The following is a 23861-nucleotide window of genomic DNA, read 5'->3' as shown; positions in this document are numbered from 1 at the left end:
TCACATGTCAGGGAAAGAAGTCCTGTACCAGGCAGGATTGAGGATGCTGGCAGCTACCTGGGATGCTCTCATCCTGCAGTCCTGCAGGTTAGTGCCCAGCAGCAGCAGAGCCCAGGCTGTTTTGTCCCTCTCAGCACCGTGTGGGCACTCAGGTAGGGAAATGCATAGCTCCTGCCCTCTCTAAGTGACCTGCCCTAAGGAGCAGCATCCCAGAGGCTGAGGGGCCAGAGGCTCCTCCTGAGGAGGGGCACAACAGCCAGGACTTGCTCATATCCACAGGACAGACACCACTCACCAGCACACAGGGGAATCTTTTTACCTTACTTAACCTCCTGGGCCCCAAGTGATCAACATCTCTTTTTATGCTCCAAGAGCAGATTTAATCACTCCTGCATTAGCAGCTAAACTCCTGCCAGCAGGAAACAGCACCCTTTTAAAGCTCTTCTATTACACTAGCATCCAAATGGCACTTTCTCATCCCCAGAAGGTCTCCCTCAGGCTACAACCAAGGCTGAGACCAGCCACTTTCAGCTCAGAGGGGAAGTTATGACCCTCAGGAGTGCAGGGGCAGCCCGGTTGCAGCTGCTCATGGAAATGCCAAGGTGAAGAGAGCTCCCTGCTGCCAGCTCCTGCTGCCCTTCACAGGGCAGAGCTGTACAGTTACAGGCAGGCACATCCTTCCCTCCTTTCCCCAAGCACAGGAGTTCCACAAACCACATGGTCCTTCCAGCCCAGCCCAGTCCAGCAAACATGCAACCAGCCCACAGCATGCCCTAGGTGCTGGAGGAAGGGACCAGCAGGTCAGTGACCAGCTGGGCTTCAGGACCTTTTACAAACAGCTATTCTCTGTTGGGCTGATGCTGAGCCCAGGGCCATTAGTCAGCTCCTAGTTTATTCACCCCTTCACCTTCTCCCTGTCTTGGGGAAACTGCTTTCCTGCTTCTCTTTCTTGCCTGGGCTGGGGAATTCTTCAATCAGAAAGCTCCCAGGCCTGTGGAGGGCAGTGAGACACACAGCAGCACCCATCAGACACAGCCCCTCTTCCCCACACTGTGCTGTGAACACATGCATGGACCACCCCCAGGTTCCAGCATGAAGAAACAAGGCCAGACAGGATTAGCCAAAAGCAAAGCCACAGCAGCTACCAGCTATAGACCTGGGACCACACTGGCATGGGCAGGATGGATCCCCTGCAGCAAACTGAGAGGCAAAGGAGTCTTATTGTGAAATGAGTTCAGGAGTCTGCCTGGCCTCAGGCCTGTGAGCACAAAGCCAACCCCAGCCTGTCAGAGAGACCCAATCTGTCAGTTCATACTGGAAAGAGGGATTTTACAGAGCAAAACTGACGTTCCACATCCTCTCTCTTATTCCTCTGGAGGTTACTAAAACACATTGGTGTTTGAAAGGAAAATCTCTGTGTGTTTGTTCCCTCAGCAGCAGGGGGTCTGCAAAGTCTGCTGAATAGAGTGGAGTGGCAGCAGGTTCCTTAGGCAACTGCAGAGCTCCAGTGCTGAGATGAGCCACATTCTCCTGTGCAGAGCAAAGCAGAAAGGTTCCCAACCCTGCAGCCCACACGGAGCAGGAAAACCCCTGCAATTTCATGCCACATTACACTCAACAAAAGGCTTCCACTTGGCCTGCTGCCAGCAGGGGTTACAGCCTTGTATCCTTTAAACCTGCTGGAGGGGAGTAGTCTGGACCTGCCTTTGTCTGCCTTCTTTAGGAGCTTAAAGAAGGCAAGTGGTTTTTCACTCATCTCACCCCTCAAATGAGCAAAGTATCATTTTATAGTGATCAGTTTAAAAAGGAAGGCTGGCCCTGTCTGTGGAAGTCAGCTGCACTGGTAACAGGAAGGTTTAAATCAGGAGAGGGTGCTGTCTCTCTAAAAGCTTGAGGTTAGAGAGCACTAAACTTCCTTGCTCCCTGGGGACCTGTGCACCAGAGTACCTACAAACTCTGGGACCTGAAAATCCTGGGCAGGAAACTGCAAAAACACTTGGAGAAGGAAAGAGGAGTGAAAGAGCTGCCTCCCAGCTGGCACCTTCCACCCCTCTGCTCAGCAAACTTCTTAAACTTTATTATTAGAGAAAATACAGGTTTGTATCAACACAGCAATAAAAAAACCTCAACCAACCCAACGTGCTTGACACTGGGAATTCAACACAGAGATGTCAGACCTATCCACAGGCACTGCCATGCCCAAATGCTACTGCATCTCTTCCTCCCTCTGGGCCCTGAACTCCTTCACGCTGCTCTGCAAACAAGAACAAGGGACAGAGGTTAATAGTGTGAAACTGAGTGAGTCCCACTCCACAGTGCCACCATCCTCCTCTCTGCTGTGACTTCTCCAAAGGCTGAGGGTCCTGAGCAGCTCTGACAGAGCATCAGGTACTTTGCAATCACTCCCAAGGGAAAGGAAGCCAGGCCAAGCCACAAATATCTGAAAAGCCTGATAGTTTTTTCAGGTCAGAAGCACCTGTGGCACTGGTCTCAGCACATTCCTGTCCTCTCTGAGGCCAAGAGATAGAAAAAAGCCCCATAGCTCTTGAGGCAGTAGTCTCACCTCAAAGGTGTTGAGCACGTGTTGGCAAACACCCATCAGGTCGTTCAGTCCTTTCCTGAAGGGCTCAACACCAGGAAGGGTCCCTTTGGGAAAGAAGATGTCAGTGAGAGGGGAGGTGGCTTCCAAAGGGGCTGGCAGCCCTCTCCCACCACCATTGGGTCCCTGTGATGGGGACACTTCCCTCCTTCCAGGCCCCCAGCAGCTGCCTGAGCTGAGCTCAGCTGATCCAAGCTGTGGCACAGGAATTACAGACACTCACCCTTGCAGTTCATCCCATGGGGAACCCTTTCCCTAATTACTGTTAGGAAACGACTCAGCAAGCACAAACTAGATGGTTGCTTCCAGGAAGTGGCTTCTACTTATCTGATGCTCGAGGGAACGGCCCCATGAGGAATGAAATAATACTGTTCCTCTAGGCAGCAGACAAGCTGTGGAGCTTGCAGGACCTGGAGGGAGGGCAGTGGTCTGAGCTGAAGGGCTTGGGAGGAGCGAGTGACTGCAGGAGGCTCAGAGCTGTCAGTGCTAAGTTCTCTTTGGGAGACAAGTCAGAAGACAGAAGAGACTGATGAGGCTTTTCAAAAGGTCACAGCCTGATAACCAAAGCTGCAAGAGAGCTGAGAAGGAGCAGCAGAAACAAATTACCTCATCAGCACACTGGCTTTGCCTTCCAATCCCTGTGCTGACTTAGGGGCAAGATGGAGCACCCATCACCTCTGACAGAGAGCAGATGTGCTCCACTGGAGCTGAGTTCCTGCTGCCAGCCAGCCCAGGTACCTGGGACCAGGCAAGGCTCTGAGCTCCTTGAGCCTCAACGGTCTCAGCCCTACAGCTGCAGCATTACAGCTCAGAGCAGCCTCTCCAGCTCAGCAACTGGGCACAGCAGTTGCGGGAGAAAGTTTTTTGCTTTAAATAAATGACTTGTGGTGGAAATCTGACATGAGAAGGGGGAATTCCACAGGACCCAGGGCCCCAGGCACAGCCCATACCTCTGGTCTGGATACGGAAGTTGATCTTGCTCTCGGAGGGATGTGTGATGCAGTAGCCACAGAACTCCACATCAGGGCTGCAGGAGAGGAGAAAGCAGTGAAACCCAGGCCAACCCACAGCATATCTCAGGGATGTCAGAGCCTCAGGTCAGCCCTGACATTATGAGGCTCAGAGTGGCTTATGAGAGGAATGTGCTGAAGGGAAACCACCTGTGCAACCTTATTCACAAACCCCCATCTATCTCTGAGCTGCAGCTGGAGCTTTGCAGGGCAAGGATGTGGCTGGCACAATTGTAAGCACCATCCTGACACTACCAGTGGTCCACTGGCAGGCCTGCAGAGTTCAGACAGGGGATCCTGGATGCTTGGAAGCCTCACTGTCCACAAACCTAGTGCAGTTCTGCTGGGCAGAAGTGGCTGATGGGTCTAGAGCTCTGCAAGGACTTACAAAGATGCTCTGCAGGCTGCATGGCATCTGCCTGCAGAAGCTGAGGGAGTTGGCAGGACAGCTGTGTGCTTCTTGCAGCCCTCTGCAAGAAGCCTCTTATTGTGGTGATTTATGAGAGGAATTCACAGGACATTTGCCATGCAGCTGCCATTTAAGACTTCCTCCTGTAATTCTTCTGAGGCTTCACAAACCCACAGTGCTGCCCAATTTAATAACAACCAGACACAGAACCACAGAATGGTGGGGGCTGGAAGGAACCTTTAGAGATCATCCAGTCCAACCCCTTGCTAAAGCAGCTCCACCTAGATCAGGTCACACAGGAACACGTACAGGTTGGTATAAAGGCCTCCAGAGCAGGAGCCTCCACACCCTCCCTGGGCAGCCTGTGCCAGGGCTCCCTCATCTCATCAGGGAAAGAGTTTTTCCTTATGTTTAAATGGAACTTTTTGTGTTCCAACTTCCTCCCATCACCCCTTGTCCTGTCACTAGATAGAACAGAAAAAGAGGGATGTCTCAACCTCCTGACACCCACCATTTATACACCTGTAAATATGAATGAGATCGGTGTTGTGACATGAACCTATTTGTATATTTTGATGGGGCAGCAGGACAATTACTTCCCAGCATCAGCTCCTGCATGCCCACACAAGCATGATGAATTGGATATCACTGCCTGTTCCTGCTTGCTTTTGTCCCAGAAGGGGACACAGACCCTGCCTGGCCATGTGTACCCACACATATGTGACCATCATTCCACTCACTTCTTCATCACCATGTACCGGAGGGAGTTGCCGAGTGTGTGATCCTCATCATGCAACACAAACGTGATGCAGTTCCCATCAGTCCCATCTGCCTGCACCTGCCAAAAATGGGGAAAGAAGAGGTGTTGCTTCTTCTGAGGGAAGGAACACCAGCCCTGAGGGGGAAGAATAAACTGCTGTGCTCAGCTGGGTAGGTCTCAGGTGCTGCTGTGTGGCCTTCATGGCAGAGGGAGAGCTGCAAAACTACAGGCCTCAGAGAAAGCTCTCCGTGGTTATCCAAGTGCCTGTGCATCCTTCCTCTTCACAGGAGAGAAGAGCCCACAGGAAGCTGGAGCTTCATGGTGGGAAGAAGTTAGCAAAGCCTCTTAGGGCTGGTGTGGCCCCAGTTGTCCCCCTCCAGCACCCTGAAAGAGCTCTGTCACCAAGACCCATTTGGGATCCCCTCCAAACCCAACACGTTGTCTAATTAATCGCTTGGCTGTGAGAGAGCTGCCGAGCCCCTGACCTTCCCAGGCTCAGCACAGCCTCCATGGAGCCTGACGTGCCCAGCCAGCCCTCAGCAGCTTCCTCTCCTCCTCTCAGAGAGAGGTTTCAAGGTTAAGTGCAGAGCCAGGCTAAGAGGACAGCTGATCTCTCCATATCCTGCCCCTGGCCAAATCCCCAACCACTCCAAGGTTTTCTGATCCCTCAGGTGGTAAAACCCCCCCTCAGCAGTCTCATTTCTCTTTGTGTAGGTTCAGCTGCCACAGGGAATTCGCTCTGCAGTTCAGAAGGGAAACAGATTGACTCCTATAGAGGAACAGATTCCAGCACCAGCAATCACAGAAGGGTGGGTATAAGGCAGCATCACCTCAACAAGGCAGATGCGGGACTGCCAAGGGCTTCCTCACCTCCCAGCACCTCCACAACCAAAGCAGTTAAGTCTTGCTGGTGCTTAAATTAAGGTAACAAGTGGCAAACCCACTTTCCCTTGGTGTGTATGAAGATGTGTGAGTTGCCACACAGGCAGGCAGTGAGCCACTGTCCCTGCTACACCTCCTCCAGCTCCCAGAAGCAGCTATGGGCCTCAGCCTCTTCTCTGAGGCCTTGCAAGGGAGCCTTTATGAGAATTATCAACACCACTCATACTCAAGAGCTTGGTTTTTTTTCAAAGACTACGGGCTGCAGACTTCAAAGATCAATTTCATTCATCACATCAGACTTGCAGGATGAGGCTTGGGCTTCCTCATCCTGGGGAGAAAAATACCTGGGGAAGGTTAGAGCAGAAGCCAGGCTATTGCTGAGAGACTCTGGGGTCTGTTGTGATGGTAGGAAAAGTTTAGGGGCTGGAGCTTGAGAGACTGTGGAAAGCTGTTGGATGAAGCCTTCCCTAAAGGCAGCTTTTAAGCCCAGGCATCTTACAGAGCCCACTTGTTTCTCCTGCTGCTCATCTCTCCCCGTTTCCCACTGATGGGCAGACAGAGATGAGCCAAGAGATGTCAGCTCTCCCTGTCAAGGGGACTCGCTGTAGGTGCCGGCTGGGAGCTGCTATCCTGTTAGCCTGAAGTCCAGTGCCATCTAGTGCCTTCTGCTGCCTGTAACGAGCCCTGGAGAGGGAAAGAGGGTCCATAAACTGTCGCCACAGGGCTCAGCAACCTGAAACGAGTGTCAGAGCGGGGACTGAGCATGCTGCCGGGGCCTGGGGCCAACGGGCAAAGCCGCCACGGCCTCGTGTCACGCAGTGCTCAGCAACCAATCTTTCAGAAGCAAGGCTTGCTTTAGAAAATGACAGCCCTAACTACTTTTTAACTGGATCACTCCCGACCTCTGGCTGCTTACGTTCCCTCAAACGCCTAAACTTCCAAGAAATTCTACTCAAAGGCGTACTGCACTCTGTCCCTCCCATTTAGGGGAAGGCTGCTCGCTCTCCTCGGCTGCTTTCTCCCTCTGCTGTTCACAAACACGGTAACGGAGCAGCAGCTCCATGCCAGGTACAGCCGGGCTCCGGACAGCCCGGGCAGGGCTGCGGGGCGACAGTGCTCGGCGGGGCGAGCTCGGCGGGGGCTTGGCCGGGGAGGTGAGCGGGGAGGCGGCGGGAGCGGCGCGGAGCGGGGCCGCGGACGGAGCGCTGCTGTTCCCGCTACCGGCCCGAGGCGCCGGTCCGGGGCCGACCCGCGGAAGCCCCTTTCCTTTCCCTTCCCTCTACCCTCACTATCGCGATTTATCGCGACGCCAAGGCCGCAACGCCCCTGCTCCGCGGTGCCGTGCTGAGCGGGTCCCGCCGCCGGGCCGCGCCCGGGGACGCTCCGGCCCCGGCTGCCGCGGAGCGCAGCGCCTCAGCCGCCGCCGGGCCCGCAGCCCGAGCCGCACTCGCCGCCTCCCTCTCTCCCGTCCGTCCCTCACCATCTCCAGCGCGGCCTTCCTGTCGCCCTCCTCCGCCATGGCCGCCGCACTACAGCTCCCAGCGGCCTCCGGCCCCGCCGGAAGGGCGTCGCGGCGGCCCCGGCGCCGGTTGCGGAGCGGCCCCGGGAGCGCTCCCTGCTGCGGCGGCGGCCGGTGAGCGGCGGCGGGGCCGGGGCTCCGCTTCTGCCGCCCCCGGAGGGACAGGCCGCGGGGCCGTTGCGGTGCGGAGGCGGCGGGCCGGGGGTTGCTGCCGGTACCGGGGTGCTGGAGCACGGGCGGGAGGAGGCCGCGGGTGAACCCCGGAGTGTCGCGTCGCTCGGGTGACCGGGGGCCGAGGCTCGCGTGGGTTTCGGACAGGAGACGGTGGTTAATGGTTCTGGACGTGCGCTGGGGCCGGGCGGGGGGCTGCAGGGGAAGGTGCTGCCGGGGGTCCGCGGTTCCTCGGGAGAGATGGGTGTTGAGTCGCTGTCGGATCCCGTTTCTCTGTGCCTCTGTCAAGCGCCTAACGCAGCCTTCCCGGAAAGATGACGGGCCTGGAAGAGAAGCTGGATTAACCTTAGCTTCCAGTTTGTTTCCGTCACGATGGAGATAGCGGAAGCTGAACGTTGGTGAATGAGCGTCTCTTTGCTTTTCAGGCTGAAAGCGAACAAATAAAGCACGGGGCTTAACGCTGGGATATCCTTTAAAGAAAGGACAAGTTGCAGATGCCGAGGAGGGGTTAAAGGGAAGTCTAGGCTGCTTTCTGCTGCAGTTGCCATACTGAAACGATCTGGTTGCAGTGAGGCAGTTGGTGACTGGCAGGGTTGCAACACCTACGTTTGTTTCATGTTTAAAGGCAGCAGTAGTGGGATGCCCTTTGCTTTCGTTGGGAATATAAGCAGTAACCTCCTGCATCGCTTGTTGGTGCTGAGGCTGAGACTTTTCTGGCCAAGAAGAGCTGAGTCTCCCTTGGCTGGCAAAGGCAGTACAGCTGACAGAGGATGGGCACAGTTCTCTGGGGTTGCTTTGTGCCCCAGCTGCCTGAACTGCTGCCTGAGAGTTTATTCCACATCTTCAGTGAAGTTAAACCAGTAAACAAGTTGGTTTGGATCTCCTTTGCAAATAGTAAGTCATCCCTACTAGAGTTTTAACTGTCATGTTGAAGACTGAACCTGTTTGTGACATTCCTGAAGGTGCTGCAAGTTAGTCTGAGCCCTGTCCCACACCATGAGACCTCTCAGACAGGGGCACAGCGCCTGGCAGCGTGACCTGCAGTAAGCAAACACTCACCGCCAGACAAATGCAATGCTCACCTCTGTGCTCCATCTCTGCCAGCTGCCAAGTGCTTCTGGCACTGCCTGAGGAGCTCTTTGGCTCTGCAGTGTTGTCTGAGGGATGGAGGCTTTTGCCCTTTCCCTTCTGTTTTGATGCCTTTCTATGCCAAACCTATCTGGTATCTATGGCTGAGATTTTCTTTGAGGAAGGTTTGCTCTTGGCTGCTTGCAGCTGTTCAGTACTGTAAGTCTAGATACAAACCAGCTGTGATTCCCCAGGTTATACAAAGAGATTGATTTGAGTGGATTTCATTCCTGACTGATGCCACGTTCTCTGGCAGTTTCACTGATTTGTGTTACTAACACAAGTAATAGATGCATTTTAGAGACTGCTTATAGACAGGAATACACTCCTTGCTTATCTGTTTTACTTCATTTAATCCATCCTGCTCAAAGCTGGAGCAATGTCCTGCAAAGTAGGTGGCTGCTGTCTCCTAAGTGAGGCTGAGGTCTGTGAATTCAGGGAGTTGGTTCCCTTGCTGCTTCAGGACTGGGGGATCCTTCAGTGTCATCTTACTCATGGTACTATGGAGCTCTCACCTCACTAACCTGAGTTCTGCAGATATCCACTATTACAAGAGTGGAGATCTTTAGAAGCTGTCTGAAGTGCTTTATGATCCTCATTTTGAACCTGGAGTTGTTCTGCTCTGGGAACTGAGGTGTCTGTTTGCTCGTGTGGGCTCTGTAGTTCTGGGGCTGGTCGCTCCCTGCCTCGCAAGCTGCTGGTTCTCTGCAGAGTGTGTGGCAGGGGGAGGGTTGGTGGAGGTTTTTTCTTTTACAACTACTGCTTTATATTGTTCCTGTTTGTTGAGTGACTGCATTGTGAAGAGTTTGATTTCTTGATATTTGGCTGTCACCTGATTGCCCAAGAGGCTTAGTTGTGTGTGTTTATTCCTGGCTGTGACCTGGTTGCGTTCCACCCACCAACAGTTCTGCTTCAGGTGCTTCCCTGGCCAAAACATTGCAGCTGAGTGTGTCTTGGTGGACCTGAGGGACAGGGTTGTACAATGAATTCCTTTTGGTTTCATTAGCAGTGTTGTAACTGTAATTCTTTGACTTGCACTGCTCAGCAGTTCCTGGTTGTTAGGAAAAGGGGGTTGGGAGCACCTGGAGAGATCAGGTGGAGAGTAAATAGGAAACAAAACAAAGTGCAGTTTGTGGTGTTTGCATCTTCCAGTGGAAGCTAAGGTGTAGGTTGGGGTGAGTCTAAGGCTGTGGAGCATCACCTGTGAGAGATTGAGCAGTTATGTCATTGATTTATTTATTGGCCACAGGTTTTTGGTGGGAAAATATTGATGGTGCTCTCTGTTGCTCTAGGCAGGAGTGAGCTGCTGTCTCTTTAATCATGACACTGAGAGCAGTTGTGTGGCAGTTAATCATTTCTTTTCCCAAGATCAGTGTCAGCTGTGTGGCTGTCCTCATCTCTGGGGTGATAAGTGCTTAACTTGGTTTAGATTTCTTTCATCTTTGTCTACAAATGTGTTGGACCTGTGGTTTTGCTTGGCTTCTCTTCTGCTTCAGCTTCTTCAGGTGGAGGCAGTGACTCCTGCAGGAAGGTTCTAAGGAGTTGCTCATTCCTTTGTGTCTTAGCTCTGAGTAATCCCCACTTCTGCTTAATGCCAGGTGCAGATGCTCCTGTCTCAAGTGATGTGAGCATCAGGCTAAAGCTTTTGGTCTCCTCAAGTCAGTGGAGGGGGGTTTGTGATTAGTAACTTCTTTGTGTTTAACTAGAGGTAGGTGAGTTGACTTGGAGCCCCACTTTGTGACCCTCAGACTTCAAAGCACAGTGCTGCAGACCTTGCAAGAGCTGAGAGCAGCTTTTAAAGGCCAGAGGCAGCATCATATCACGAATCTGAGACTCCTCTTCCTGCTCTGAAGCAATCAACGTGTGGTTGATGCAGCAATTTAAGGCTGCCTTAAAAAACCCAGCAAACTCTACAAGGTTGTCCACAGCAGTCTTCCGTGTCAGAATGTCAGAGAGCTCAGTGCTGTGAGCTCTCCTAGTGCAGCTTCTGGAAGGAAGTTTGAGCTTTCTGTAGTGGGGCAGCAATAAAACACTCGACTGGCTCGGTGACACGGGAAGGAGAAGGTTGTGGTCGGGCTTCTGAGAGGCTTTACAGATGACTTGCTTTCTTTGCAAATGGCTCTCTGCTTGTCATGTGATGATCTTGGTGGTGAAAGTCTTGCAAGAGATGACAGGATGCCTTGGAAGCCTGTTTCTAAACTTCTTGGTGTTTGCTGTAAGCTGGGAGTGCTGAGATTTCACAGGCCTTTGGATAACTCAGCATTGTTCCTGTAGGAGAAGAGGAGTGAGTGAGCAAGAGCAGCCCTGAAGTTCAGGCACTGAGAAGCACAGCCTGACTTTGTCTCTGCTTTATATTCTTTCTCCTTGGGTATCTTTTTGCTGAGAAGTTTCCTTAGAAAGTGTATAAGGGGTAAACCTGTTCCCCTTGCTTGTCTGTGTCCTGTAACTTCCACAGTCGTCTTCAGGTGGACATTGACATTGCTTATTTGACCATGAAAGCCACCATCTGCCCTTATGTTTAAACATCTCTTAGATAGAAAAGAAGTTGTTTTTTCTTTTCTGCAGTGCTGCCAGGTGTGGTGTCAGAGGGCAGTTGTGAGCCTGCAGCCAGCATGCCTGTGACTGTGGGAGGAAACAAAAGCCAGACCTAGTTGTTTGTCACCTCTTTGTACCCACGGTTCTGAATGAGCTGGAGCTTGCTTGCTTCAGCCTGGAAGGGCGGGAGGCAGCTATTTGCACACCCCAGTTCCTTCAGCAGTAGGGAAAGGTGGGCTGCTGGTCCTGACACTCTTCACCTCTCTGCTTCCTAACAGGCTTTGTGCAGCGTGTCAGGTGGATGTAAATCCTGCTGTTTAAAGCCCCAAGCTGTGCCCAGATGGGGTTGGCACCCAAATGGGAGCAGCAGTTGGGAATCCAGGTGTGTAAATACTTGGACAGAGTGAGAACAAGGGAATCTGTCACCTCAAAAAGAGCAGGAGGTGAACACCACGAGTTGCCTTTGTTCTGCAAACAGCTTTTGCTCTGAGGAGCAAACTGCAGAGTAGCACAAGGGGCTCCCCCCTGGGCTTGGCAGAGCTAAGGAGCACACGTGGGGGTCAGAGGAGTGCCAGCTCAGGCTGGGAGGAACTGAAAGCAGCAAATCTGCTTGGGAAAGCTGCTGCTGAGCACCCTGCTTTTCCTGGCCAGTAACACACTGAAAGGGCTTCAGTAACTGAAGTGGGGAGGAAGCAGCAAAGGAGAACAGCTTCTCTGGGAGCTTGTGCCTGCGTGTGTGAGGCTTTGGGGTGTTCCCCCCTCCTTGTTACTGGCATTAAGAACTCTGTCTGGTTTTCTAGAGTGTGCTTGGCTGGCCAGTCTGCTCCAAAGCAGTGCCTTTGAGATCTCTTACTGTTCTGCATCTCACTTGGCTTGCTGTGGCCCCTTGTCACATTCATCCTTTGCCTCTGTTCTTTTTGGCAGCACTGTCTCTGAACACCTCAGTGCAACCAGGAGCTTGTGGCTTAGCCAGGGGGTCTGTTCTCTGAATAAATCCATGAGTCGTTTTTCCCTTCCAGTGTTGAGCTCTTAAACCTGTGGGAGGCTCAGACTCAGGCTGCAGCAGGGCAGTGCTTATATCTCAGCTTCATTAACAGCTCTGCCACCTCTTGCACTGCTGCTGTGGTTGGTTGTGTGTCAGCTCACATGACAGCACAAGCTCCTCAGGGCACCAAGCACAGTGCTTGCTAGGGACCCCTGGTACAAAACAGATCACTTGGTCACATCAGTCAGTGCCAGAGGGGTGGAAAACCTGGCTGGGCATAGCCTGTGTTCAGTCTTTCTGCACATGTTTTTGTTCCCTGAAGCTGAACAACAGCTTCTATGCCCTTGCAGGTGTTTTTAGAGATGTCTCTGGGCTACTTGGTTGCACTGAAAGAGGTGTGTGCTCTTTCCAGCCAGGATACAGATGTCTCTAGGCCCAAAACAAGGTGGGCAGCATGAGGGCTGTGAAGTGCAAAGTGAAAAATAAGATTTGGGGGTTTTGCAGTGTCAAAAGTCTTCCTAAGTCTTTCCTAAGCAGAAAAGAGGCTTATGGATGTCCTGGATCAGCCAAGCAGATGTCACAGTTGTGGTCTGACATGTGGTTTCACATATTAAGCCTTGTGTCTGTCAGTAGATTAATGTGATGATACTTGAGCTGATTGTGTCCCTTTGTATGACAAAGACACCTTTTTCCAGCTCTTCATGGGAGTCTGGCCCTCAGAGGTTGTTGTGTGGAAGTGGTGTGTGCTGAGGGTAATGAGGCTGCAAATGTGCTGCCAGTTTGGGAAGTGCAGACAACATTACACCTAGTGAATGTCTCTAGACCATGAAGAGAGATGTGTATGCTGTGACTCTTCAGCAAGTTGCTGTTTTTTCTGCTTCAGTTTTATAGCAACCAAAGCCAAGGCCTTACCTCAGGCAGTCATGTGTGGGGATGGTGGCCTTGGCCTGTGTATTGAGCTGCAAGCCAGTGACTTCCTTTCTGAACTGGAGCTTGCTGGCTGCAGGGAGATTTTTTTTCCAATAACAAGCAAAAAACCACTTAGGGCTCAGTTGAAGAGGGGGAAAAAAGAGTACTAATAGCTAGAAATCTGTGGGGAAACAAGGTAGTGCAGAATTCCTGATGGGCTCATGGACTGTAGGACACCTGCAATCACAATAAGAGAAACCTTCTGGAGGTTATTGTCCTGGTGCCATTCTGAGCAGATTCTAAAAGGGGAAACAAGAGAAGCCTTCTGATAATGGGATCCTGTCAGAGTATTGAACAAGAGAAAATACTGTTGACATTGTGATGCTTTATAAGTCTAATTCTGGTTTTGGTTTCCAGGTAGTGTGAAGTCATGGCCATCCTCTTCGCTGTGGTGGCCAGGGGCACAACCATCCTTGCCAAACATGCCTGGTGTGGAGGAAACTTCCTGGAGGTGACAGAGCAGATCCTGGCAAAAATACCATCTGAAAACAACAAACTGACCTATTCACATGGGAAGTGAGTAGTGCTGCTCCTCTGGGTATGGGAGGAGAGTAGGGGAAAATGGAGTGTCACCACAGCCAGGCTGGGATGTGCTGGTTGAGTGTGCAGTCAGCTCAGGAGCTGGTTTCTTTCCACAGAGCCTTCAGCAATAAATACCAGAGCAGTTGAGAGGAATTGAGTTTTCTGTTTTTATGCAACTGCAAAGCAAGTTGGGGGATGCTCAGCTGTGGATATAGAACTGCAGGAGTGTTTGGTACTTGGCTTGTGGTGTCTTTTGCTGAGGTTTGAACAAGGCTTTTGGAAAAAGTGCCACCTTTCTTAGGATCACTTGTGGATCCTGGTTTGCTCTAAGTTGTGCTGGCAAATGGTGTAGAGTCAGCCTGAGCTACCACAAATCCAGCCTGTGGGACAGAAGGATTGTTCCCAGGCTTGTGCAGATCCCTGGACAGCCCTTGGTCAGTGTTGGGAGAATGGAGGGATCCGAGCTCATGTTGCTGATTGACTGCACATGTGAAGAAGGTGAGTCAATGTGCTGGTGTGCACTACAGAAAGAACTCTGGGGAAGGCACATTGAGAAGTGTTAGACCCCAGTTCAGCTCTGTCTTTGGAACTGGCAGCGTGGCCAGATCCTCAGCACTGCCCAGGCTGTTGTGTTAAAGCTGCTGTGGCTGCCCGAGGATTCAGGAGGTGAGAACTGGGGTGGTCCTCCTGCATCCTCCCCTGGCTTGGGAGTGCACCTGCCTTTGCAAAGCAAGCTATGAAATGTGCAGTCTTTTGCTCATTAATGACTGTTTTCTTAATGAGGATTTCACAAATGTGGCAGAAGATCACTGCACTTGGTGGCTGCTGTGCTTTGCATTATGCCATTAAAACATACAGGTGCCTTTCTGCAGCTCTGGGCTCTGAGCCTACCATCAGTGTCTCCTCTGCTAAAGTTAATGTCTGCTGACAAGTCTTACCTTGGCTTTTTTCCTGTGGTCTGGACAACCACCTCTTTGGTGTGAAGCTGCCAACCCTGCCTTCCCTCTAGGAGAGGAGAAGGAAGAGTTCCCAGCCACCTGTTTAGGGGGATTGAATATTTTCACACACTCGTGCTTGGAGCTGGCAACTTGTTCCTGCTGTCAAAAAGCAGGAGTTTGGGTTTGCAGAGATACAGAATAGCCTCTTTTTGCTGGACCCTGATAACTGGGCAGAACGTGAAAGCTGTGAGCTGAGTGAGCACAAGGACTTGTTGTTCTTCCTGTCCATAGGGTTTCAGGGATCCTTCTGCCTTGCCAGGGTCCCAACATGTAGGCTGGACAATTGCCCCGTTCCCTGTGTGTCTGGGAACAGGAACCAAGAAAAAAAATGGGAGTTTCTTTTCACTTTAAATGTCTCAAACTCATTTCATGAGTTTTTTGTCTTAAGAACTTTTGTGTCTTTTATGTAATCTCCAAGGAAAACCAGTCCTCTCCCATCAAAAGTTCTTGGAGTTGTTCTGTCTCTGCTATTGAGATTCTTCTAGAAGTCACTGGAGAGCCTGCAAGGTAGAAGCAGCCCAGCTCGACCTGTCTCCTTCCAGGCAGGAGGGGAAACAGTTGCAGATATGCAGGGATTGATTTTTTTTCCTGTTTCCATGAGAACAGACCTCCAGGGCAGTAAACTACACATCCAGCCACCCCCTAAAGCTGATTTCAGTGTCATATAACCCAAAGCCTGTGTATGACAGTGTCAAGCTCTGCCCTTGGAGCTGCACAAGGCAGCTGCTGGCAGCATGTGCCAAAGGTGCTTTTACTCTGGAGTTTGCACGAGGCTCCACTTGCTTACTGGGGAAACTCCTGGGAAGACACAAATGGCAAAGTGAAAGGATTCAAAGAGTTTGTAATTAAGGGGATAAAAAAGCATTAGTGTGGCCTTTTTGCACCTCTATTTTCTGCTGCACTCCCCAGAACATGTCACCTGCAGGAGCATCGAATGGGGATGAGGGGGCAATGTCAGAGAAGAGCAACAGCTGAAGCCGGGGGGTTGATCTAGAATGCTCTGATCAGTTCTGCTTTGGGTTTAGTTGTGTATGAGCTAAGTTGTGGGCTGGGTTTTTTTGTTCTGATGGGCATAAAATAACAGCTTGGTTTAACTTTAATAGGAAAATATTGCTTTGAACTGGTTTGTGCTGTTTTTCAGGATATCAGGGGGTTGCATTTCACCACCATCAGTGTTTGCTCAGCACCACCAAAGGCATCTCTACATGAATAGTTAACCAAGCCACATGATTCCAGCCTGATCATTGTTCTAATTAATTTTCTGCTGTGGTTGCTTTTGCCTCAGCCTTTGCAATGAAACCAAAGGCACTGACCCTACAGACAGGGCTGAAGCAGTGAGTCCCTGCACCCCTGAGGTTCACTCAAGTATTCTCTTTCTGGTCGCTCAATTCACTGCAGCCCTTGTCACATGTGAGCCAGTGCACAGATGCTTGTATGCACATTGATTAGGATTACACATAAACCTTGCCCCTGGCTATCCTGTCAAGGTTTTGTTTGAACAAATGAGTAGCTGGATGAATGTGGAGCTGCAGTTTGGCAGCTGCCTGTCCCACGAAGCCATCCCTGAGCATGGAGTGCTGCCAGCACGGGAGACACTGATCCTTTAACGTGTAGCTGGTCTCTGATTCAGTGGAGCTTATAGAATGCAGACACTTACCTCAGCAAAGGTGGCTGAGATGTGTTGGCATCTGTGTGATTTCCTGTAGAGTAACTGGAATTTGCTCTTTTGCATCTCCAGCCCCTGAAGGCCCTGCAGGCAGCAGTGTCTCTTAGAAGCTTTGTCCTGTGGCAGCTCCAAATGACCTGGTTTTTTCTCTGTTTTCTTCTCTGCAGTTACCTGTTTCATTACATCTGCCAAGACAGGATTATATACCTCTGCATCACAGATGATGTAAGTTATTTTGGTTACAGCTATTGCACAGACAGAGTCTTTGCAGGTTTTGGCTTTCTTTTGTATTTCTGTGTCAAAGCAAATCAATAGTGGGTGCTAATCTGAGGTGCCTGTTTCCCCATTGGAGCTACTGCTTGTGCTCCCATTTGTTATAGCTTTGACATCTAAGCCTGGGCTCAAATGCATGTGAATACTTAGCTTTGAGGTTACCTTCCTGCTTTTGCCTAGTTTCTCTCTTAGCAGCCCCAGTGAGTAGATGCAGAGGCTAATCTTTAATTGCCAGGAAATTGCTCCTCGGTTCTGGAAGTGCTGGAGCAAAAACTTCTCCCTCACTGGAGAAAGGTACCAGGCACAGAATTATGACTATAGATATCCCAGCAATGTCTAGGAAGCTGAAACTGAAATCTGGCTGCTGTTCAGCCCCAGGATAACCAGTCCAATCCCCCAGTGCTGTGCACAGCGTGCTGGTTAAGAACTGGTAATTACACTGTCTCTACAATTGGCTCTGGTGCCCTGTACACTTTGTTATTCCCTACCTGCCACAGCTCTGCACATGGTCTGTTCTCTTCCTTGCAGGACTTTGAACGATCCAGAGCCTTCAACTTCCTGAATGAAATCAAGAAGAGGTTTCAGACCACATATGGCTCAAGAGCACAGACAGCCCTTCCCTATGCAATGAACAGCGAGTTCTCGAGTGTCTTGGCTGCACAGCTGGTGAGATCTGTTGCTAAATGGGATTTCCCCAAGAAGCCAAACCTCTCCCCAGAAATTCTCCCTGTATTTTCTCTTTTGGCACCCAAGTGCCATGCTGAGCCTGGGGCTACAGTCCCAGGAGGTGGCTGTTGTCTTCACCCTTACCATGGAGCAGGGTTGCTTCACTGCTTCAGTGGTAACAGTGGGTTGGAGTTAAAAGTGCTGCATCAACCTTCTGTACCAGGTACAAAAGGAGAGGGATCTTAGTGGTAACATTTGAAATGTCAAATTTGGCTCCTGGTGACTATCCAGTGCAAGCCAACATCCCTGTCACTGAGAGACAAACTCATGTCACTCCATTTCTGTTACACTAAACTTCATAACTTGAGAATTGTGTAATCCCTGACTGCCTCTCACCTCTCCTCCTCACCCCATGGTAACTGCAGTGACATGTGGTTGAAGGCTGACAGGGTATTTGCTTATGGTACTGCTTCCTTCTTGAGAGGAGGGATAACTGCCCTTGGGTTACAGTCCAAGACATGTGCTGGAGTCTCCAGAGATTTGCTGGATACTCCCTCATGCTCACTGCAGAGCTGGCTGCATGAAGTGACAGGGGTCTCTGCAAGAGAGGAGTGGAGGTCATGAAAGTGTGTTGCCTTCACAAGTAGTTGAGAAATGATGTGTGGGAGTGGGACCACTGACAGTAGCCCAGACAATGAGTGAACTACACCTCACAGATTCTTGCCTTCACTTTCCTTCCTTGCTGCCAGTTGCTCAGACTGTCAAAGGGAGCTGTTATTTCCAGGCACTCTGGAAGCTGCAGGCCCCTGTCTGCCTTGCAGCTCCTGCAGTGCATGAGCAGATGGGCATGTGGGATCTGTATGTGGCTGAGAGAGTCAGGCTTTGGTCTCCTACCCACCTACAAATGTCTGGAGTAACTTGAAGGCTCACATTTCAGTCTGTGCTGTTCTGAGTGACCAGGAGTTTCCCTTAGTTTGTCTGGAGGAACTGAAGTGCCATGCTGAGGATCTGTGCTCTCACTCACTCTTTGTTTGTTGCAGAAATACCACTCAGAGAGCAAAGGCCCTGACCAGGTGGCAGAGACACAGGCACAGATTGATGAGCTGAAAGGAATCATGGTTCGGAACATCGGTACCTGTCAGCCCTCAGGGCCACGGGGTGGGGGGGACCCCTGGGTCTGCAGACTGTTTCTTGGGCTTGGTTGAAAGAATGCTGTTGGAGTGTTGCAGAGCTTGTGATGGGGTGAAGCATCCTCTGGATTGGGTCTGTTTGCTCTGGGGCTTCCCTGCAGCTGCTCTCAGGGAGATGCTCCTCCATAGCTTTGTTTCTTTGCTCTGGTTTGGGTTTTGACAAATCTGACCACTTTAAATAGTTAGATGTGGAATTGACCCAAATGGAGTCCCCAAACTTAGCCTGTGTGATGGCAAACGGTTCCTCTAGTGGTGTTGCTGAGCAGTCTCTGAAAGGCTGAGAATTACCCAATAAGCCACTGCCAAGAGCTCCAGGCTCTCAGCTGGGCTGAGGTATTGGGAGCAGCTTTTGGCACTGGGATTCTACCAACAGATTTGGATTTTTGTCTCTTTCTCCAGACCTTGTGGCACAAAGAGGAGAGAAGCTGGAGTTGCTGATTGATAAAACAGAGAATCTTGTGGACTCAGTAAGTGTGGGGAAGAACTCAGAAATGGGGGAAGTGTTACTGCATCACTTGTGTTCCTTGGGGGCAGTGGAGGTGAAGACCAGCACCTAGAGCCACTTCTAAACAGACACTGAAGCATCTAGATCTAGAGGGAGTCCTTCCCTGTGTCACACACATGTCCTCTGAGTGCCCCTGCATCCTTACAGCTGTTTCACAAGCTGCATCCCAGCCCTGCAGCTCCTGTAGGAGAATTAAGGCATCCCCTGCATCTGAAACAGGATGGCCAAGGCCTTGCTCCCAAGGACACGCTTGTCCTGCTGAACAACCATCTTCAACTTGCTCCCGTTTGCTATGACCCATGCACAACCTAACACACGAGTGGGGGTGCCTCTTGTCCTCATCTCTCATGCCCAAAGCAGGGAAAACACTCTGTTTATCTGCAGCAATAGGAAATACAAACATCTCAAAGGTGGAAAAAGGATCTGTGCTAAAGTGAGAGAGCAGGGGTGCCTGCAGGGAATACTGCCCATCAGCTATCCGGTGTTTAAACCTTACCGGGTCCTCCAGTGGTGGCAAGAAGTAATGCAACCTGAGGCAATGCTTTGGGTAAAGGGGCTGGAATTCCTGCTGTGCTGAGGCTGAATTCACATCCAAGCTCTTCCAAGGAGTGTTGGTTTGTGGAAACTACGTGGAAAGTGAGGGAATGGGATGTGCCTCAAGTGTGAATGTCTTTCAGCCCAGTCTCAGGAGATCCAGGGCTGAAGCTCTCAAAGTTCAGAGTAATGGTCTGTGCTTTATTGCTCCTCTGTGAGCCTTGACCACCACTGGAGGGAAGTTCTGGCGTTCCAGGCCTTGTCCACCTGCCATGGAGCTGCTGTCATGGGCAGCAGCAGGGGCTGTCTCATTCAGGCAGGTGTTTGTGTAGTCACCAGGCTGCCTGTAACATCCTGGGGATTGCATCAGTGGTTCCATAGTCTGGAGCACTTTGATTCTTAAAAGGTTGGGAATCAAATGAGAACCCAACCAGGACTCTATGGTGACCTGATCCTTGTCCTGTCTGATTCTCCCAAGCTGTGGTAGGAAGGCACAGCCCTGAGCTGCTTCTGGGTGAACTCTCACACTTGATCTTGCCCCTGAAGCAGCATGGGAGAGTCTTGATGCCCCTTCAGTTCTGTGCTGGTGTGACTGCAGGAATTAAATGGCTCTGGAGGAGATAAGTGCAGAGGTTTGAGTTATTGGGGAGGCAGTGCCTAGGAAAAGCCTCTCCAGGTAGTGTCCTGGGATGCAGCTTCCTTTGCAGCAGGTTCAGGAATTAATTAGTTGTTTTACTTTCTCTTGTAGTCAGTCACTTTCAAAACTACCAGCAGGAACCTTGCTAGAGCCATGTGTATGAAGAACCTCAAGCTTACCATCGTCATCATCATCGTGTCAATTGTAAGTAGAGCACAATAAACTTTAGCTCCCAAGTCAGTCTTCACTGCTGGAAAGTGCCAAGAGCACATTGCTGACTCCACACCTGCAAATACTCAGCTCTGGGCTGAGAAGGGTCTTTGCTGTCACACAAGTGTTTGGATGGTCTCCTGTGAGGTGAGAGCAGCACTGTGCTGGGCAGCTTTTCCTGTCAAGGCAGCAGGGAAAGCTTTGCAGACAGTTCCGTCTGCCTTGTGCAATGTCTGTCAGAGCTGCCTTGCCAGCTGTTAGGAGCTAAGGTATACTGAGTTTGTGGATGCTCTGTCTGTAATGGCTTTTTAGGCCTCAGTCCTGTTGGTATCTTGTTACTTGACCTTGAAGTAGCATTTTTGGAGTGAGGATGTAACCTCCAGCCTGTAACAAATGCAGCCAGTGCTAACATGAGGCTGCTGAAGTGTAGCTGCAGGTTAGATGCATGAAGCACTTTGTCACCACTGAACCCTCCTTTGTGTTTTGCTGGAGGCCAGTTCTCAGCCCATGTTGCTGCCAGTGTGTGGAGGCAGAGATGCTGGTACCAAGCCCTCTGGGGCATTTGACAAGCTCCTTAGGGGTTTGGTAGCTGGGGGGTGCCAGACCTGTCTGTTGGTTGCCAGGCCAAGTCAGCAGCTGGCTGAATGCCAGAGGAAGATGCTGTGCTGAGGTGGCCATTTTCTCTCTCCAGGTTATCATCTACATCATTCTGTCAGCTGCCTGTGGAGGGCTGGCGTGGCCAAGCTGTGTGCAGAAGTAACTGGAGGCAGCTGGTGCTGGTCACTTGGAGATGAGAATCGCAGGAGTGTGAAGAAGCAACCTACTAAATAACTCTTAATCTTTCACTACTGACACCTCCTCATTCTTCCATCCCTCCAGGACTTCAGATGTTTTTGCCTTATCACCCCAAACAGGCCCAGCTGCTCTGTGCTTCTGTGCAGCTGGAGCCTTGAGAATGGGCTGTTTTAAATTACTTGAAGGGATTGTTTTGTTTGTTTCTCTGTCCCAACCTCCCCCTTCTCAGCAGGCTGGTGGTATGTCAGGCTCTGGAGGGTTCTGTGCATGCTCAACCCCCTGTCCCTGGGGCTTTGCACTTTCCTGGGAGTGTGGCAGTGGGGAACATCTCTGCTGGTATGCCTCTTGACCTATAGGATGGTGTTGAAGGGTGGTTTGGGGTGGGCTGAGCCAAACTCATGGCATAGGGATGAGATGGATGGATGTGAATTTCCACTTTCTACAAAGATGGGAGCTCCAGGGGCTTGTACCTGCACAGCCTGGAAGTCTGGGCCATTCCAGCACCTGGAGGTTGCAGGGGTAAGACTGGTAGTAACAAGAATGGCTTTGGGGCCGAGGCTTCACCCACTCTGGGGAGGTGCTGCCTCTGGGTGAAATCTCCCTTTTCCTGGAAGTGTCTCTGCAGGTGGCAGGAGAGGGTGTTGGGTCACCTCAGCATTTTGGAATGGCTGCCTCTTCATCCTCACTCCTTCCTCATCTACTCCTCTTTTACTTTGTGGCTAAATCGATACAGTAAAGGAGATGGTTGCATATAGTCAAGGTTGCAGTAATGTATCTGCTTTCTCACATGTTATTTCTCCTGTTCTTTTGAGGGTGGACTAAAAGGAATAATAATAATGTTATCAACCTGCTCAGTTGAAATTGGGGGCCAATCTCTTGCTCTGACTTGATGAGGTGTCAGGTACCTGCTGCTTGTGCTTCTACTCTGGAGGTGCACCCTAAGACTCGGGGGCAGAGAAGGGAGGTTGGAGCTCATGGAGGGTCACTTTCTCTATGATCTGAAGAGGAAAGGCTGTTTCAGAGGATAAGAGAGGAAGAAACAAACCCCAGGCTAGTCACCAAATGTAGGGTCAGGTAGGGTGGTGATGTGCTGCTGGCAGAAGCTGTGAGTGCCACTGCTTCTGCCCCAGCTGGACATGGGAACATCAGGCCCATCCTGGCTGCCCGGGGCCGAAGTTGCTAGTGCCTGGACTGAGGGTGTCGAGACTCTGGTCTTGTCTCTTGCAGACTCAGTGCCAAGAGACGAAACAGAACTGAAATCTCATTAAAGGATCAGCCAGCCTCCAAAGGAAGTGGCCTCCTCCTAGTGGGTGGAAGCTGGGGAGACAGGGGAAGGGGAGGCTTCAGCCAGTGACTGAACTCAAGGCATTTGGTTGGGACCGTGGGTTCCCTGCACTACAGTCACGATGCCATGTAACTGCTCCTCCTTTGCTTTTGTTGGTGGGTGTTACACTGACCTGGGAGCTTTCCAGCAGGTCTAGCTTATTCAGGTTTGTCATCTTCCAGGCTGAAATTCAGCTAAGGGTGATAAGCAGACCATGCAATGTGGTTCTGTGCAGTGCTAGGGGCACTGGCTGCTGTTTCTGTGCTCAGCAACTGTAAAGCTTGGAGAAAGCCTTCCCTCCCCTGACCTCCTCGTGCAGCCCCCAGCCCTGTGTACAGCTCTGCATGTCGTAGGGATTGTTGATGTGACTCTGTTCATTTCTATCATTTGTTGTCTTATGTACAAATACTTTTTAAAGAACTCCTTCCTTTCCTTTTAAAGGATGCACTGAGGCATTAGTGTAAAAACAAAGGTAACTTGATTTAAATAAAATTCCTGTACAGAAAGCAGATTGCCTTAGTTTTGTGAAAGGTGGGGCTGGCCCTGGTTGTGGACTCTGGGGAGGAAGTACTCACAGTGGAGGGGAAGAAGCCCCTTTTCTAGAAGAATGATTCCCTGTTCCCTGCACTGCAGCTTCTCATCTCCCTCAGGAACATTAAACGCTGCTGCAGTATTAGGTTGTGGAAACAGGCTCAGGCCTGGGTAGGAGAGAGTTGGATTTCCTCTTAAACTTGCAAAAACTGTTGAGTTCAGTTGATTGTTATCTTGGTTTGAGGCAAAGGTGCATTCTAATGATAGCTGCTAGGGCTCAGGCTGATACAGAATATAGAAATCTGAGGGAAGAGGATATGGTATGAGAACAGCTTAGAAAAATGGAAGGATAAATGCTTAAATTAACATCTCATTAGTGTGATAGTTTGTACAGAGCTGGGCTTTGTGCTCAAGTGTTCCTGATCTGTGGCCCAGAAGCAAACAGCTGGCCCTCTCCTGAAGCAGGCTGGCCATCTTCAGGTGCATTTGTATTAAAAATGCCAAAGAATTCAGGCAGGAAACAATGGTACCCAGCTCTTGCTTAGGGAGTTTATGGTAAAACACTGGTATTTACTAGAATGAGCAAATGCAACACAAGAAGGAAGCTCTTACTGCTGTTAAGAGCTTACAGCTGCTGCTCTGTGACCAACCCAACCTCAGTGTCTCAGCTTTCACCCCCAGAGGTAAATACTTCCACTGTCACTGCTGCCCAAGGGGCTGACAGCCCCCTCACCCCAGCCTGGGCTGGCATCATCTTCCCTGGTGAGAGGAGTGGGTGCTACAGGAACCGCTCTGAACAGAGCAATTTCATACTGTCTCCTCCCTGCTTTTATTTCTTCTAAAGCAAACTTGATGCAAAAGGTGCTCTCTGCTGTACAGCATCCTACAGAGCTTCCTCTTTGCAAGTGTTTGCTGTACTCGGTTCTGCACTGGCTGTTTGTGGATGTTCTAGAAACAATGGGTGCCAAGTGCCATGAAGGAAGTTTTCCTTTGTTAACACCCACCTCTGTCTTAGGAAATCCAAGGAGATTCAAGGTAAGGAT

General features: G+C 50.8%; 2 protein-coding genes across 6 annotated transcripts; one reads left to right on the top strand and one right to left on the bottom strand.

The window, feature by feature from the left end:
* Window positions 1–1996: 1996 nt before the first annotated feature.
* Window positions 1997–7265, bottom strand: LOC104558426 (DNA-directed RNA polymerases I and III subunit RPAC2). Its single transcript, XM_062006905.1, has 5 exons — window positions 7141–7265; window positions 4759–4856; window positions 3550–3626; window positions 2564–2646; window positions 1997–2254 (listed from the first exon to the last, which is right to left on the bottom strand). The coding sequence occupies exons 1-5, from the start codon at window positions 7177–7179 to the stop codon at window positions 2207–2209; spliced, it is 345 nt and encodes a 114-aa protein (XP_061862889.1). The 5' UTR covers window positions 7180–7265; the 3' UTR covers window positions 1997–2206.
* On the top strand, window positions 6621–22796 carry VAMP7 (vesicle associated membrane protein 7). Of its 5 annotated transcripts, none has more exons than XM_062006902.1 (8): window positions 6621–6728; window positions 13325–13483; window positions 16321–16378; window positions 16955–17092; window positions 18133–18223; window positions 18682–18749; window positions 20070–20162; window positions 20860–22796. In XM_062006902.1, the coding sequence occupies exons 2-8, from the start codon at window positions 13338–13340 to the stop codon at window positions 20926–20928; spliced, it is 663 nt and encodes a 220-aa protein (XP_061862886.1). In that variant the 5' UTR covers window positions 6621–6728; window positions 13325–13337; the 3' UTR covers window positions 20929–22796. The 5 variants fall into 5 exon arrangements, with proteins under 5 accessions (XP_061862886.1, XP_061862885.1, XP_061862884.1 ...); XM_062006901.1 differs by lacking the exon at window positions 6621–6728 and adding an exon at window positions 7205–7293; XM_062006900.1 differs by lacking the exon at window positions 6621–6728 and adding an exon at window positions 7247–7361.
* The last annotated feature ends 1065 nt before the right edge of the window (window positions 22797–23861 follow it).

This window comes from Colius striatus, chromosome 13 (genome assembly GCF_028858725.1).
Source record: "Colius striatus isolate bColStr4 chromosome 13, bColStr4.1.hap1, whole genome shotgun sequence".
Classification (NCBI taxonomy): domain Eukaryota; kingdom Metazoa; phylum Chordata; class Aves; order Coliiformes; family Coliidae; genus Colius; species Colius striatus.
Note: the sequence above shows the minus strand (reverse complement) of the source record. Positions and strands in the feature narration are given on the sequence as shown.

Coding starts and splice junctions, on each gene's coding strand:
- VAMP7 (XM_062006902.1), top strand. CDS start 13,338: ATGGCCATCCTCTTCGCTGTGGTGGCCAGGGGCACAACCATCCTTGCC. Junction 16,379..16,954: donor ACCTCTGCATCACAGATGAT/GTAAGTTATTTT, acceptor TCTTCCTTGCAG/GACTTTGAACGATCCAGAGC. Junction 20,163..20,859: donor TCATCATCATCGTGTCAATT/GTAAGTAGAGCA, acceptor TTCTCTCTCCAG/GTTATCATCTACATCATTCT.
- LOC104558426 (XM_062006905.1), bottom strand. CDS start 7,179: ATGGCGGAGGAGGGCGACAGGAAGGCCGCGCTGGAGATG. Junction 2,647..3,549: donor CTTCCGTATCCAGACCAGAG/GTATGGGCTGTG, acceptor TCTTTCCCAAAG/GGACCCTTCCTGGTGTTGAG. Junction 2,255..2,563: donor ACGTGCTCAACACCTTTGAG/GTGAGACTACTG, acceptor TCTTGTTTGCAG/AGCAGCGTGAAGGAGTTCAG.